Source organism: Rutilus rutilus (assembly GCF_951802725.1).
Source record: "Rutilus rutilus genome assembly, chromosome: 4".
NCBI classification, from domain to species: Eukaryota; Metazoa; Chordata; class Actinopteri; order Cypriniformes; family Leuciscidae; genus Rutilus; species Rutilus rutilus.
In genome coordinates, this window is record NC_140212.1 from 44,373,171 (window position 1) to 44,390,772 (window position 17,602).

A 17,602-nucleotide genomic window follows, 5' to 3' on the forward strand; every position below is an offset into this window, starting at 1 on the left:
ACCGTAACTTTGACTTACCTGTCGAGAAGAAAGCAGGCAACTTCAGCGTCCCTCTCAAAGTCTTTCTCCTTCATTAGCTCTTTCCACCTGGGAAAAGCTATCCCGATATTTACCCTCTTTTTGAATTCGCCGGTCAAATTTCCTTTTAAATAAAATTTTTGCTTTTTGGCCACGAGGATTCCTTCTCCTGTGGCTCGGCATAAGTATGATCCAGCATTATATTGTCCCGTGCAGTGCAGCCTTTCAAATGTGCCGGGGGCAGTGACAAGCGCCTCTCACTGAGGCCTAAAAAATTTTTTTGTTTGGTTCCGGTTTCCAACCGACCCTGTCAATTTATGTGCGACCCAAATTTATTTTATGAGCTTGGGGAAGAAATAATACAAGTTAAATAAATGCACAAATAAAAAAACTTTGAGGCAAACTATAATTATGTTTTTGTACAGCACCGTTTTTGTATAGCACTCTTGCGATGCAAGATGCCTGTTGTCCTCCAGCAATGCTAACAAACGAGGCAGCTACCAGTGTTGCCAGATTGGGACGGTGATTTCCAGCCCAAAAGCTCACCAAAACCCGCCCACTACAAGAAAAAACCGCCCAAAATTTTACTGCCGCCAAAATAATATGATATAAATTCATTACCATGTCATTCAAGGTTGATAACCACAATTTTTTATCTCTTTAAAACAAAATAACAATGATAAAATAAAATAAAAAATAAAATTCCAGGAAAACAGATCAAAACAGGGCAATAATAAAGGAGAATTAGCCAATATGACTAAAATGTCCAGATGGACACTGTCAAAACGGCAATCAAGAAATGAACCGATTACTTTAACCCTCGGAAGTACACATTGCAGAACATAACGCAGAATTTAGCAGTCAAACTCATTCATCGTTGATTCAAACCTTTTTCAGCAGCTGTCAGGGTCGAGTATAGTGCAATCTGGACGGTGTAAAAGTTGCCGATGTCTCTGGTAAGGTTAGGTTAGTGTGCACATGGCCATGGACATATTTCACGTCCCATATTTCATTTAATTTCAAGTCATTCAACTGTGCTCTCCTCAGAGTTATATTCACCATCTATCTCCCACCAGGTGTACGTTTTTAGAGTTGCTCACTATCTTACTCTTTACTGTGTAGATGAAACTTACTGTTTAGTAGGCTATAGCTAGCCTATCACTTTGGCATTAGCAATCACTTGAATATACAGCTACAACTTATCGCGCTCAATCGCATCTGCCTGCTGATCACTGATTGGCTAAAAGTGCGTGCTCGTCGGTTATGTCAACACTAACGCCAGCTGACTCTGCATGGGCGCGCGTGTGTGTACAGTAATGTCATGATGACTGATTTTATGGACTACATGCAGGGGCGTCATGCAAGCCCAAATTCTGGGGGGGCACAATCTGAGACGTTGCAATTGTTTTCTGACGGGTGATATGGATCATGTTAGGAGGGGTCAGGGGGTTTCTCCCCCTGAAATTTTTTAAATTCTGGCTGCTAAACATACCATTTCAATGCAGTTTGGGAGGGACAGAAATACCTTAACGGAGCTAGCAGCAACCCTCCTCTATCTGAGGACTAAGTTAAAGTATCTATTTTGTAAGTTTATGTAAAAGACAGGTTGATGAAAGAACTGTAAGCTCAAATTCAAAAGCTTTTGAAGTCTACTTCATTAAAGCATGTCTACACACACACTTACTGTACACTTAGGCCTACTACACATGATTTTAAAAACAGTACCATTGCAGTTCCCCTTCAGGGACTACCGCTGCGTGAAATCGCAGTGGGAACGCCTCCAGCGTAGTGCGTCTGAAGCATGAATGAAATCAGTCAATGGCGAGACGGAACGTAGTAGGCGGGTGACGTCACCGACCAGGAAACTATAAAGCACCCCTGAAACACAAGCGAAACAGCTTTTGTTACTTCAGCATCGATCTGTGTGTGTGTCTGAAATCTGTCTATATATATATATATATATATTATTGTAGAAATGACGAGTGAGCAGCAGTTTAAGCAGTGTGCTCCCCCTTGTACTCGATTTATAACGGGTGGGGATTCACACGATTTATGTGTTGCTTGTTTGGGGATGCAGCATGCCCAGTCAGCTCTCGAGGGGGCTGATTGTGTGCATTGCGAGCGTCTGCCTTTGAGAACACTGCGCTCGCGGCGATCGCTCTTCGAGGAGAGCGGTTCGCTGCGTGCTCCCCAGGGCTCGGGTCCCGCTTCTGTTGAGGCAGAGCGGCGGCGCTTGACTTGGGGATCGCAGATGGATCTCACCGCGGGGTTTGAGACGGGCTCCGCCCTATCTCAGCCTTCTCCGGTGAGACCCAGTACCTCTCTCCCGGCTCTGGAAGCCCGCGCTGCGGTTACTTCTGCCCGGGAAGAGGTACATGTTGTTCAGGAACTTCAACTATCCAGTTCTGAGGAGCTGGATGTTGAAAGTATCACAACAGATGAGACACGCGATTCGTCATTTCAATGTAGTAATGAAGATGAGCTTATGGAGGTTTTATCTCGTGCTGTTGAAAAGCTCAGCATCGAGTGGCCAGCTGATAGGCAGGAGTCTAAGCCAAAAAGTAGACTTGATGAGAGATTTCTGCCCTCACTTGCCCAACCTTTTCGCCGGTGCTTACCATTTTTCCCGGATCTTCACACTGAGGTGTCGAAGACCTGGGCTAGACCTGTGTCTAGCAGAGTTTACACAAACACTTCCAATGCATATGGTAACATTATGGGAGCTAAGGTTTATGGTTATGTGACGGTGCCGAAGGCGGAAGAGACGCTCGCGAGCTATCTTTCGCCTGTATCCGCGTCGTCACTCAAAGCACCGGCCCTTCCCACCAGACCTCTCAAAAATACATCAAAACTGGTGGGGAAGGCTTACTTGGCGGCGGGTCAGGCGGCTGCATGTCTGCACACTATGGCGATCATGCAGGCTTATCAAGCTGACCTGTTAAAAGAAGCTAGTGAGGGGGGGGAAATTTCGGCTGTAACTATTAATGAGCTCAGGCAGACAGCTGATCTCACTCTCCGGGCCACCAAGGAGACCGCTAAATCCATTGGTCGGTCTATGGCAGCCCTGGTGGCCACGGAGAGGCATTTGTGGTTGAGCCAGACATCAATGAAAGAGAAAGATAAATCTTTTCTTTTAGATTCCCCGATTTCGCCTACTGGTCTATTTGGTGATGCATTACATTCAGTCACAGAGAGGTTCCAGGAAGAAAAGAAACAGGCGGCAGCTTTTCATAAATATATTCCCCTCAAAATAAAAATTCAAAGTGGGGCTGCTGAGCGAGGGCAGTCCCACCCGCCGAGTAGCTCATCGAGGAGAGCACAGCAGATACAGAGCGTCGCGTCTCGTGCCCCCCCGCAGAGAGGCTGGAGGGATGAGACGGGGCGCTCTCAGACGAGGTCTTCGCGGGGCAGGGCTGATCTGAGGACAGTCATTGTCGCCAAGAAGGCCGCGTCTAAACGGTCCTGACATCCACAATGTCAGGATTAAATCTGAGGGTGGCCCCCACCGAGAGAGACCTGTGTTCACCTCCCGTAAGGGTGCCTTGTCTCTCCCGTTACCCTCAGGGGTCTGCACTACTAACCCTGCCAGAACAGGGCGTAGTGAGATCCGGCGAGCGTTTTCCCGAGGGTCGCTCGCCCCCTCCTTTGAGGGCTCTGGAGTGCACAGACCAGTTGTTCCCTGCAGGTGCGCCGTTACAGGGCACTGTGTCTGTCACACAGAACATTCAACCAGAGGCCAGCCTCGAGAGGCTGGTACCCTTAGTATATTTTCTAGTGGAATGGAAAAATCTTCCCAATGTGTCTCAGTGGGTCCTGCACACAATCGAGAGAGGTTACGCTATACAGTTCAGGTCTCGTCCGCCTCGGTTCAGCGGGGTTCTTCCCACTGTGGTAGGCCCCGAGCAGGCTCTGGTAATGGAGCAGGAAGTTATGACTCTTCTTCAAAAAGGAGCTATAGAACGGGTTCCTCCTCCCAGCAGGGAGTCAGGCTATTACAGCCGATACTTCATTGTTCCAAAGAAAGACGGAGGGTTGCGTCCAATTTTAGATCTGCGTCTCTTAAATCGCACTGTAGGGAAACTCAAGTTCAAGATGCTGACTCTCAAACAGATCGTGTCACAAATCAGGTCCGAGGACTGGTTTGTCACGATAGATCTAAAAGACGCCTACTTCCATGTGTCTATTCTTCCTCAACATCGGAAGTTCCTGAGGTTCGCTTTCGGGGGCGAAGCGTACCAGTATCGGGTTCTTCCGTTCGGCCTAGCACTCTCACCCCGAACATTCACAAAATGTGTGGATGCGGCTCTAGTTCCTCTGCGCTTACAGGGTATCCGCATTCTGAATTATATAGACGATTGGTTGATCCTAGCTCATTCGCAGTCTCAGGCGGTTCGGCATCGAGATGTCGTTCTCGCTCACATCAAGAAATTGGGGTTGAGGCTCAACGCCAAGAAGAGTGTGCTTTCTCCAGTACAGAGATCCATTTTTCTCGGTGTGGTGTGGGATTCGACGACGATGCAGGCTCAACTTTCCCCTGCTCGTATTGCTTCGATTCTCGCTGCAGTGAATCAGATCAAGCTAGGCCAGTCACTCACTGTAAAACAGTTCCAGAGACTGTTAGGTCTCTTGGCAGCAGCGTCCAACGTTATTCCTCTTGGCCTGTTGTACATGAGACCGCTTCAGTGGTGGCTCAGAACCAAGGGTTTTTCCCCGAGGGGAAATCCGCTCCGCACGATCGTGTGTTCGCGACGGTGTCTTCGCGCCCTGGTCATGTGGAAGGATCCTCGGTTCTTGTCCCAGGGCCCCGTGCTGGGAGCTCCTTGTCGTCGCGTGACGCTAACGACGGATGCTTCCCTCACGGGCTGGGGGGCGATCATGAGTGGTCGCCCGGCTCAGGGTCTGTGGCAGGACCATCATCTCTCGTGGCACATAAACTGCTTAGAAATGTTGGCAGTGTTTCAGGCTCTGAAACACTTCCTCCCAGACCTGAGGGGCCACCATGTGCTTGTCCGCTCAGACAACACATCGGTGGTCTCTTACATAAACCATCAGGGGGGTCTGCGGTCGCGTCCATTATGCAAGCTAGTCAGTCAGATCCTTCTATGGTCCCAGGGGAAACTTCTGTCTTTGAGAGCGATTTATCTCCCGGGGTATCTGAATCGAGGGGCAGACATACTGTCGAGGCAGGGGCCGAGGCCCGGGGAATGGAGACTTCACCCCGAGGTGGTGGAGCTCCTGTGGGAACATTTCGGTCGTGCCGAGGTAGACCTTTTTGCTTCCAGAGAGACATCGCACTGTCCACTGTGGTTCTCTCTCAGCCATCCAGCCCCGCTGGGGTTGGACGCTATGGTACAGGCGTGGCCGAGGTCACGCCTGTATGCTTTTCCCCCGATCGCTCTGCTCCCAGGAGTTCTGGAAAGGGTTCGCCGGGACGGAGTCAGCCTACTCCTAATAGCCCCGTTCTGGCCGGCCCGAGTATGGTTCTCGGACCTTGTGTCCCTCCTCGACGGCTCTCCCCTAGAGATTCCGATCAGGAGGGACCTACTCTCTCAGGCGTGTGGGTCGATCCTTCACCCCCGCCCAGAGCTATGGAGACTATGGGCTTGGCCTCTGAGGGGGCTCAGCTCATAGAATCTGGTCTCTCGACTGAGGTCGTTGAGACCATTCTCCAATCCAGAGCTCCCGCTACGAGGAGGTTATATGCCGCGAGGTGGAAACTTTTCACCTCTTGGTGTGGAGAGCGCCAACAGGACCCAGTTAACTGCCCGGTTGGTACAGTGCTGGAGTTCCTGCAGGCCCGTTTCTCCACGGGGCTATCCCACTCCACACTAAAGGTGTACGTGGCGGCCTTGGCTGCTTACCACGTCCCATTGAGTGGAGTTTCTCTTGGGAGACACCCACTTATATCTCGCTTCCTTCGTGGCACTTTGAGGCTGAGGCCAGCAGTACGCACGAGGGTGCCATCATGGGATTTGGCCATCGTTCTAGAAGGTCTCTCCCTAGCTCCTTTCGAGCCCATTGAAGAGGTTTCCGAGAAGTTCCTTACTCTCAAAACTATTTTCCTGCTTGCTATCTCGTCTCTAAAGAGAGTTGGAGACATTCAAGCGCTTTCGGTTGCTCCCTCGTGCCTGGAATTTTCACCTGGTATGGCCAAGGTTTTCCTTTATCCTAGGCCGGGTTATGTTCCTAAAGTTCCAACTACTGTAGTTAGACCTGTTATACTGCAGGCTTTCTGTCCTCCTCCGTTTGTGACGTCGGACCAGGAGAAACTTAATTTGCTCTGCCCAGTGCGGGCTCTAGATGCTTATGTCCACAGAGCTGCTCTGTGGAGGAAGTCCGAACAGCTGTTCGTTTGTTTTGGGCAGCCCAGCAAGGGGTGCCCGGCATCTAAGCAAAGGATGGGCAAGTGGGTGGTTGAGGCCATCTCACTTGCTTACGAGTCGGCCGGTCAGCCTTCACCTTTGGCTGTACGGGCTCACTCCACCCGGAGTATGGCTGCTTCTAGTGCTCTCCTTTCAGGAGCTTCTCTTCAGGACGTTTGTGATGCGGCAGGCTGGTCCTCACCGCACACATTCGTCAGGTTTTATAGTCTCGATTTCAGTTCCACTCCTGGGGCGCAAGTTCTTTCGTCAGCCTGTGCACCTTGATTTCACACGACGGGGCTTGCTCGCATGGGGACGTGGGTATTGCGTTCCCACTGCGATTTCACGCAGCGGTAGTCCCTGAAGGGGAACGTCCCGGGTTACGTATGTAACCCTGGTTCCCCGAGGGGACGGACGCTGCGTGTCCTGCCATGCTCCCGGCATCCCCGTGGATCGCTTGCTTCAGTAACATCGTAAGCTGTTTCGCTTGTGTTTCAGGGGTGCTTTATAGTTTCCTGGTCGGTGACGTCACCCGCCTACTACGTTCCGTCTCGCCATTGACTGATTTCATTCATGCTTCAGACGCACTACGCTGGAGGCGTTCCCACTGCGATTTCACGCAGCGTCCGTCCCCTCGGGGAACCAGGGTTACATACGTAACCCGGGACGTTTTTATGTTATGATTTTAAATTGGTATGTGACCTAAGAACGATCTTACATTAAAGGTACATAAAGGTGCTGAGGTCTGACTTTGTGGTGCTCTGAGACTTTGACACAAGACAAAACAGAACAGATGTTTCAAAACCGATCAGATAATGTTACTATGGCTTTGTATGGCAGTAACGTTAGCCAAGTTTACTAGTTTACGGTTAGACTAGGCTAGCTATCGATAACGTTACACTGACACAACTTAAGTTAATGCTCTGAATTCGCAGCTAATATCAAATCCATAACTTTTTGATCAAGTTAAAATTTCCAGGTCAACCACAAATAATCCCACTACCTTTTAATATCATCAGATAACTAATTCAATGCTGATTTGTTGCTTTGCCCACTTACCACTTCAAGACCATCTGTACGGTGGCCGAGAAGGGACACAACACATACAAACGCCACAACAACTACATATTCAGAAAACACCTCCAAATTCAGAAAACACATGCAAACGCCGCCACAACAACTACATATTCAGAAAACACCTCCAAATTCAGAAAACATATACAAACGCCACAACAACTACATTATTCAGAAAACACATCCAAATTCAGAAAACACATACAAACGCCACTACAACTACATATTCAGAAAACAACTTTGTCGATTTCACATCACGTACGCTGCAAATATTCACAGCACGAGCAAATAGGGAAACGAACTGCAAACTGTAAAGACACAACGGAAATGTTTCCAGGGGGGCCTTAATCAGTGACGGACCCGCATCCATCCGGTTGTCTTCGCGCTATCTGAATGTGCGCTTTTGTTGTCTATGGCTAGTCTGTCATAATAAAAGAGAAACACTAAGATAGAGGAGAAGCTGATCATCGCCGTTGCTGGGTTTCCTATCATTATCGGATTAATTGCACAGTTTAACCATCATAGAGTGAAAGTTTATCATTAGCATGTGTTTTTAAGTCCTGTCAGTTTAACAGGGCGCGCTTGACAGGGAATATAAACGAGCAGAGAGAGAGAGCCCCGGCCGCGCGCGCGCACTCACTATTAATAATAATAGCTAATTATTATTTTTTTACGACCAAATGTGACCAAAACGGTTATAAAAATACTGTCATTATAAAAGGTTTCTAGTGTCAATGTATTGCTTGTTTTTTCTGTTTACATTTCATGGTGTGACACTTCTCTTCTCCCATGATTGAACATTGAATGCTGCTACGTCAGAGCGGCCAAAGCGTCAACAAGCTTCCCCGTACTTTTTGACAAGCTTCCTTGACAGGGCGGCCAGAGCTTCTTTGCAGCTCAAGTCGGCGGCGGTGTGAACGTAAAGTTACCTCTTGTAACCATAGACAACAAAAGCGCACATTCAGATAGCGCGAAGACAACCGGATGGATGCGGGTCCGTCACTGATTAAGGCCCCCCTGGAAACATTTCCATTGTGTCTTTGCAGTTTGCAGTTCGTTTCCCTATTTGCTCGTGCTGTGAATATTTGCAGCGTACGTGATGTGAAATCGACGAAGTTGTTTTCTGAATATGTAGTTGTTGTGGCGTTTGTATGTGTTTTCTGAATAATGTAGTTGTTCTGGTGTTTGTATGTGTTTTCTGAATTTGGAGGTGTTTTCTGAATATGTAGTTGTTGTGGCGGCGTTTGCATGTGTTTTCTGAATTTGGAGGTGTTTTCTGAATATGTAGTTGTTGTGGCGTTTGTATGTGTTGTGACCCTTCTCGGCCACCGTACTAATTGCCAGCTCAACGTGCGAGTCTGCGAGACGAGTGAGTTGCTTGAACATACACAGCAAAGATTCTAGAGCGCTACGCGCGTACACAGACACCATATTAGGAAAAAGGGCTGATGCTGACCGATTTATTACACATGCAGAAGAATACATTTGAGTCGTTATAGGCTCTGGTATATTATGGAGCATAATAGGGATAAAGTTGTGACAAAAAAATTATCAGGGAGGAAAAATCTGAGGGGGCACGTGCCCCCTCACTTTGAATGGGCATGACGCCACTGACTACATGCACACTTTAGTTTCGTTTTTTAATCAATTAGACTTTAAAATGTAGATGTTTGAAAACCGCCGAACTGACCCCAAACCAGCCCAAATTTTGTCCACCCGCCCAAACCCTTTTTTACCCGCACAATCAAATTCAAAACCGCCCAATTGGGCGGGAACCCGCCCAATCTGGCAACACTGGCAGCTACACGGTCGTTCACACATCGTTGTCGTCACTTACAAAGACGACACTTTCCTCATCTGCGTGTAGTGTGACCATTTCACACATACTCCGTTTGCAGTGCGTATTTTTTTCCTTATCCATGTTAACAGGTTTGAGCTTTCACACTCCACGCAGATGCGGTCCGGCAATCCGTTCCAGATGCGGTGCGAGTGCGATTGCTTCTGCAACGGGTCTATTTTTGCTGTGCTGCACGCGCTGAATTAAAGTGACAGCGCATGCATTTAATAAAATAAAATGTAGTAATCTCACCATAAATGCATTTAACTAAATACTACTATTTTTATCATCTTTTTACTTCAAGAACGGGGTAAATTAAGGAAAACTACAATTTACTTCAACAAGGCGACATATTGAACAACACTCGTCTCATTCGTGGAGGTGGAAAAACAAGTTCTTTGTGACATGCAAGATTTATTTATGTATGAGATTTTAATATAAGTGCATGGTTAAATATTTTACCACTTGCTTGAGCAACTTAATATATAGTTATATAGAAGTAATGCATTGAATAATAGTTTGTTTAGATTGTGTTTAAACGTGAATTCACGTCTATTAAAGAGTGTAGGCCTATATGTGTACAAAGAGAATCGCATTGCTGACAAAACTTTTTTTTTAAATAAGATTTGCTGATAACTTATGGTTTTGAAATACAAATAGTGAGTACTTACCCGTCCCATGTAAATAAAGATAAGAAATTCTTCACGTACGACGATAAGTCAGATCATTGGCACACTTTCGTCACGTGAATTCTGTAAAAAAAGGCTTTGTTTGTAAAAATGTTATAGCCATGAATAATTTAATTTTTTCCAAATTCTCGAGTGCCTTGGCCTTATACTTTTTGCAAGTTGAACTATCCCGCATCAAAGAGCAACAAGATACTGACTTTATACTCCAGTTTGGATCTTGTTCAATCAAATGTTTGTCTTCGCTAGTGATGGCCACTTTCGTCACGTGAATTCGGTAAAAAATGCTTTGTTACGTCACAACTGTTTCCAAATGTTTCGAAATTTCAGTGGTTCGCTGTTGGGGGCCGATCCCAGTAAACCAGTGTTTATGGTTTTTACCTGATCTCGGATCAGTTTTGTAGGAATTTTAATGAGATGTTTGTGTAATTTTGTGATGGACAGCCCTGCCATTCAACAATCTAAACTATGTTTCCTGTACAGCAACATTACTCACTGCTTAACTACCGTAGAATGATGCATCATCGAATAAATCAACTAATTCTAGCATCAAAATGATAAACCTGTCAGATAACTCGTTTAGAGTAACATTACTAGAGCATAGACTGCCTTAATAATGTTGAGACAACAAATGGCAAAAGTGTAAAAGGGAAAAATTAAAAACAGAATTTGAGGTGGTAAAGAAACAGATTTTAACGATGACTTTTGGAAATTACATGGTGAAACTTGTGCAAAATGCAGTTTTGAACCATTGACAAAATCAAATGCTTACAGATGTGTCTATAATGTGGCTGATTATTCCTGGCACAACAAACTGCTGTTCACGAGCAGTGTATGTCACTACGGAAATTATTCTCATTAACATTATAGTTCATGGCATTCTTCTCTTCTAACTCTTCTAACAATGAGAAATCAACACACTTGTTGTTATAATGACACACACTTTGTTTGTGGTGACAAAGCTTATCTATTCCTTTGTAAGGGATTTTAAGGATGTTATTTGGCTTCTATTACTGGCAATGCGAGTAATGTCAGAGGAGAGGATCATGTGAAACATCTTTTAGTCATGACACAGATCGAGAATTGAATCTCTGTAACTGAAAATAATGATCACTGTACAGAATGAAGTACAGGCACTACATGAGGCCACCTTTGGTGTTTGAGGACACAGCAAAACTCACTTAGTTCTGTTGCTGACATTGCAGAAGAAGTGCATGTAATGATGAAGCTTGTTTTACTAAATCATATGGCTCTTTATATTCTGTTAGCCTTGTGAAGAGCAGTGCACAATTTAGCTAAACTCAAAAAGGATCATGTATTTTCTCCTCTGAGTAGGACGCATGCTTCAGATCAATATTGAGGCCACTGTGGAATTATTTGAAAGCACCTTTATTAGTTAAAGTTTCAGGAGTGTTTCTCATCAGACTCTTGTACATTGTTTTGTTTTGTGAGACACTCGACTGTCGTAAGGCTTTCATCTGACGTCAGACACACACTCTCAACTGACGCTGGTATGCGACAGAGAAGAGCTGTTCTGTTAAAGAGCATCTAGATGGAAAAGTACAACCTGATCACACAAGCTTTTCAGAGTATGTTTTGATCATGACCAGTGCTTGCATTTAATCAGTCTATGTAATCCAGTGTTTTCATATATAAAAGAGGAGGAATGAAGGATCTAAGGGTTTCGATAACAACCTGTGTTTTACTTAAAGGTCCCGTTCTATGTGATCCCATGTTTCAAACTTTAGTTAGTGTGTAATGTTGTTGTTAGAGTATAAATAATATCTGTAAAATTATAAAGCTCAAAGTTCAATGCCAAGCGAGATATTTTATTTAACAGAAGTTGACTACAAAAAACTGCTGGATTGGACTACACCCCTCTACATCCTGCTTTAATGATGTCACTAGAACCGTAACCTCCGCCCACAGGAACACAGGCGAAATGTCAACAGACGTGGTTGATGTTTATCTATAATCGGATACCGCAAAAGTTTAATTCGAAGTTGTTAGTTTGCTCTGTCCATTTCACCACGGACTGTTTTTCTAACCTGGAATAATATCAAGCAGGCTTCTCTCAGCGTTTCATACTGACGAAGGGGACTATTTCAACTATATTCCAGCAAGCGGTAAGTAGTGATTTAATATGGAAGTAGCGATCACTCTTCACATCGTTCGTTTCTCTTAGTAGGATGAAAATAATCTTACTTAAACTGTGATTAATATACAGAAAGCGATCAAAGAACAATCCCTTTCCAATCGCCCAAACTGCTGTCGGTGACACAGCGCGAGTTAATCTGGACACTTGCCAAAACTCGTTATGAAATCAATGACGCTGTTACACTGCACAACGAAGCTCTTACTGTATTTATATGCCTCATGTTTGCATTGGTGAAATCATTAGTGAGAGTGCAGAAACTGCGTTGCAATGATAAGATCTTGCACGTGATCAACAGACTGTCATCTGCTCAATGCTCATAACTGCAACCTTTTATGTGATGGTAATAGATCTAAATACTTAAAAAACTTCTCATGATTCGTTAATCCCGATAGCTGTAATAGTAAAAACGTATAATAGCTGTAATAGTAAAAGTTTTCCAGATAGTTCCACATGTAATGCCAATTATTTCATATGCAAGCATGTCAGCCAATCACAGCAGAGGGCGTTTACACTGAAGTCTCACAGCAGACACGCCCCTTCAAACAGAGTGTTCTAACCAGGGAATGAAATCAGACTAGGAAATATGCCTTTTATTTCTAAATTATAAAAAAAAATTGATCTAAAAAACATACTAACATTATAAGGGCACCCCTGGAAACATTATAAAATAATAAAAATAATCCATGGAATGGGACCTTTAAGAAAGCAACCAGACATTGGTGTTGTTTTACTTTCTTTCCTTTTATACTTGATTTAATGATCATTTATGTAGTTGTCATTTGATTTATGATTTTGTTCATATGATTTCATTTACATAATTTATTCAGTTTATCATTTAGTCATTATTGTTATTAATTTGTTATTGTCTGTGATTACATTTTATATTACTTATTTCCCTGTTCTTGCAGTGCTTGATATTGTTGTTTAATCTCATGATTGTGTGGTTTGAGGGATTTTTGTCTTCATGAGTTAGAGATGAGAGTCTCCATTTCAAGGTTTTTAGCGTTACAGGACGATGTTGTGAAACAGTAATTTTCCATTGTTTTTCTTTTGATAATAGCAGCTTGATAGCAGCAGCTAATTTGCATTTAAAGAGACAAAAACAGGATGAGATAAAAAACTAGATTTAAAAACTACATCGAGACAAACTTTGAAGTTGGCTTCAAAGAAAGTTTGAAGGTGTTTTAAATGCTTAAAATTTTTAAAGCCAATATAGTCTATCAGAAAAACAAACAAAACAGATAGATTGAATGATTTTAGTGTGTTGCTATGCGGTTTCTTAAGTACTTGGGGTGGTTGCTAGTGTGTTGCTATGTGGTTGCTAGGGTAATTGCAGTGGATGCTACAGCATTCTGGGTGGTTGCTCTGCGGTTTCTAGGAGACTTGGGGTGGTTGCTAGGGTATTCTGGATGGTTGCTAGGGTACTCATTGCTAGCATGTTTCAGATAGAGACCATGGATAAAGGAGTATTATAGGACCGCTCCAACAGATGGGTTTGGATGAGAGTCCTGATCCGATCACAGCGTCATTTCATAATACAAATAACATTTGAGCGCTTATGTCAAAATGTTAAGAGTGAAACTACTTCAGATCTTTTTCTTTTTATCCTGCAGCTGTGAATCTGTGAAGGGTGATGGCGTCTGTTAAAGAGCTGCTGTTAAAATCACTGAATGAACTGGTAGAAGCTGAAGAAAAGACATTTAAGTGGCACTTACAGAATGATCATGAGTGTATAACAAAGAATGACATGGAGAAAGCAGATATCTTAGACACAGTGGATAAGATGGTAGCATGTTTTGGACCAAAAGAAGCTGTGAAGAACATGGTGAAGATCCTGAGGAAGATGAACCAGAACAATCTGGCTGAGCAGCTGGAGAATAAACACAAGCAAGGTAACATTTAATTCACAGTGACTGTGACTGTTTACCATTGTAATGGTTTGACTTGAACTTTGATCTTTGCTCTTGCTGATGTGTTTGTGTGACTTATGTTGCCCAGTGAGTGATCCTCTCTCTCTCACACACACAGGTCAGGCTGAAGGCAATATGAATACATCTGCAGCTGTTGGAGCTCATTCAGAAGAGATCAGGGGTAAATAATCCCTGTCTGTACATGAAAACAAGAGAAAATATAACAGGAAGCAACAATTACAGGGCCAAGAAGAACAGCAGCAGATCTTATACAAGTACATTTATTAGAACAGACTGTCTAGTCATTTTTTTACGAATGGTTAAATGGTTTACAAGAGTCTTCAACCCTGAATTAAAACTTCTACAAGCAACTTCTACATACGCAGGGTCATTGCAATAACCCCAACCTAACCCTAATACAGTCTCATGTCTTGTTTGGTGTGATAGATGTCAATGGTTTGATCAAAAATCTTCTAATAATTTTGGTCAGCATGGCCTTAAAGTTTACTTAAAAAGGAAAATTCTGTCATTTACCCGCCCTCAAGTGGTTTCAAACCTGTATGAATTTCTTTCTTCTGCTGAACACAAAGGAATATATTTTGAAGAATGTTGGAAACCAAACAGTTGATGACCCAAACCCATTGACTTCCATAGCAGAAAAATAAATAAATATGTTCATACAGGTTTGAAACAATTTGAGGGTGAGAACTATTCTTTTAAGTTGATCTGAGTCCAATAGTGACAATCAGATAAATCAAATTCCAATTGCTTTCAAGTTTTAATCAAGGCATTTCCATCATTTATGTTGTCAACTTCAGCATAATCAGTGTAAGATGTGCAACTATTGCAGTAAGAGTGTGATTCATTTGAATATAGTAGAAGCAGGAATTTATGAAAAACACAATTACTTACTTTTTGCTGTATTTTCCCCTCTTTCTTAAAGGCTCGACTGCAGACGATAGAGAAGCTACTCTTCATGATAACACAGAGACCAGCCTCACACTGAAGAGCAAATTAAAACGGGACTACGAGCGGATATTGGTTGGTAATTCAGAGACGGGTCATCGGAAAAACCTGAACGAGATTTACACTGATTTATATGTGGTGGAAAATGAGACTGGAGGAAGAGTAAACGAGCACGAGGTGAGTCAGATTGAATCAAATCACAACCGATTGCCTGCCAAGGAGACAACAATCGTGTGTAATGACATGTTTAAAGGAAACAAAAAAGTACTGACGATGGGGATCGCAGGGGTTGGAAAAACGGTCTCTGTCAATAAATTCATCCTTGACTGGGTTGAAGGAAAAGAAAATCAGGAAATAACCTTCATTTTTCCTCTGCCATTCCGTGAGCTAAACCTTATTACAGAAAACTGCAGTCTCATGGAACTGCTTCACGAACACTTCTTTAGTGATCCTAAAGAACTGCCTTCTCTTACTAAAGGTGAAAGTAAAGTCTTGTTCATTTTGGATGGGCTGGATGAATGTCGCTTACCTTTGAGGTTTAATGAGGTTGGCAGATTTACAGATGTTCACAAAAAAACAACAGTGAGTAAGATAATAACAAGCCTTATCAAGGCACATCTGGTTCCCTCTGCGCTCATCTGGATCACATCCAGACCAGCAGCAGCCAGTCTGATACCCCGAAACTACATTGATCAAGTGACAGAGGTGCGAGGATTTACCGATGAGCAGAAAGAGAAATACTTCATCAAAAACAGCAGTCCTGAGGTTGCTGGAAAACTCATCAGTCACATCAAGAAATCCAGGAGTCTGTACATCATGTGCCACATCCCCGTCTTCTGCTGGATCTCTCTTATTATTCTTCGGCCTCTACTGGCTCGAGAGAACAATGACAAAACTCCCACAACTCTCACAGGATTGTACACAAGCTTCTTAATTTCTCAAAAGAAAAAGATGGAAGAAAAATACTGTGATGACTCTGAACCTAAAGCCAATGCAGTGTCTTTTGATCAGATTATTCTGAAGCTTGGGAAACTGGCCTTTCACCAGCTGGAGAAAGGAAAACTGATTTTCTACGAAGAAGATCTTAAGAAATGTGGACTAGATGTCAGTGAAGGGTCGTTGTACTCTGGGTTATGCACTCAAATGTTTCAGGAGGAAAAGTTAGTAGCAAGAAACGTTTACAGCTTCGTACATCTCAGCGTACAGGAATTCCTTGCTGCTCTGTATGTGTTTATGATGGACAAAGATGAGAAAGCTGACCTATTTCTTCAATGCAGGAGAAAACTGACATGGAAACTGTCCAAAAAGCCACTGTTTCAGCTTCATAATGCTGCAGTCAAGAAAGCTTTACAGAGTGAGAACGGACACCTGGACCTTTTCCTCCGTTTCCTCCTGGGTCTGGAGTCCGATCAGAGTGACCTGAAGGAACTACTGCCAGAACTGGAACTCAGAACAGGGGACATGAAAAACACTGTTGACTATATCAAAAAGAAAATAGAGAAGGAGGAATCAGTAGAGAGGACCATCAATCTCTTCCACTGTCTGAGTGAACTGAAAGATGACTTTGTGGAGGAAATCCAGAAGAATCTGAAATCAGGAAATCTTTCAGAACAGAATCTCTCCTCTGCTCAATGGTATGGTCTGGTGTTTGTGCTCCAGATGTCAGAAGAGACTCAAGAGATGTTTGAACTGCAGAAATACAGAAGATCTGATGAAGCACTGATGAGACTGCTGCCGGTGATCAAAAACACCAGAAGAGCACTGTAAGAGTCTCCTTTACATTCGTTTATAAACACTGTTAGTCTTTTGTAATTGCCTTCATTTTAAATGGGTGACTTGCTGGCCTAGACAGTTCAGAAAAATTAATAAAAGTAGTGTGTGTGAAAATAAATGCTAGTTTGATGTTTTATGAAGAAATTTTTTTTCAGCTTTGCTTAATTCACTACAGTTAAAGTTTTTTTTTCAAGCTCCAGATTATAAACGCTAATAAGCATTACTACTGCTCTTTGTTTTGTTCTCTACAAAGGCTACCCAGCTGCAATCTCACAGCTCAGTCCTGTGAGAGTTTATTATCAGCTCTACAATCCCCAAACTCTGTTTTGAGAGAGCTGGACCTAAGTAACAATGATCTGCAGGATTCTGGAGTGAAGCTTCTTTCTGATGGACTGAAGAGTCCAAACTGTAAACTGGAGATACTGAGGTGAATGGTTTTAAAATAACTATGCTATAATCAGAGGGTGACTTAACCCTCTAGGGTCGGCAAATGCGCCAGTGCATTTTGCTGGATTTTCTTTACATTGTAGCACAATAGACTTAAATTACTCCGTCATTTATGGTCATACAGAAAAAAGAAATATGAAAAAAGAATCTGTGATATGTCTACTTTTGTATGTGTCCACTTACAATCAAATCAAAACATTGAGCTTTTGTAAAATAAAGGAAATAAAAAGGGTGTGCTTTCTGCCTCTCCGTCTCGGTGACCTTTTTTTTCTTGAGTCAGGTCAAGTCACCTTTATTTATATAGCACTTTTTACAATACAGATTGTATCAAAGCAGCTTCAAATTGATAACATGAAAATAATACAACAAAG

At 43.4% G+C, this 17,602-nt stretch overlaps 1 protein-coding gene across 1 annotated transcript in view; it reads left to right on the forward strand.

Annotated features, from left to right (window-relative positions):
* Nucleotides 1-3,492: 3,492 nt before the first annotated feature.
* LOC311289848 (uncharacterized protein) overlaps nucleotides 3,493-17,602 on the forward strand; it is a gene marked incomplete at its 5' end in the record, with an annotated part of 137,000 nt that continues 122,890 nt past the window's right edge. The window contains 6 exons of the mRNA XM_084408094.1: nucleotides 3,493-4,131; nucleotides 4,222-5,103; nucleotides 5,337-6,598; nucleotides 13,765-14,027; nucleotides 14,989-16,774; nucleotides 17,038-17,211. Coding sequence (XP_084264220.1) covers nucleotides 3,493-4,131; nucleotides 4,222-5,103; nucleotides 5,337-6,598; nucleotides 13,765-14,027; nucleotides 14,989-16,774; nucleotides 17,038-17,211 — 5,006 coding nt within the window. The remainder of the gene's footprint in view (nucleotides 4,132-4,221; nucleotides 5,104-5,336; nucleotides 6,599-13,764; nucleotides 14,028-14,988; nucleotides 16,775-17,037; nucleotides 17,212-17,602) is intronic.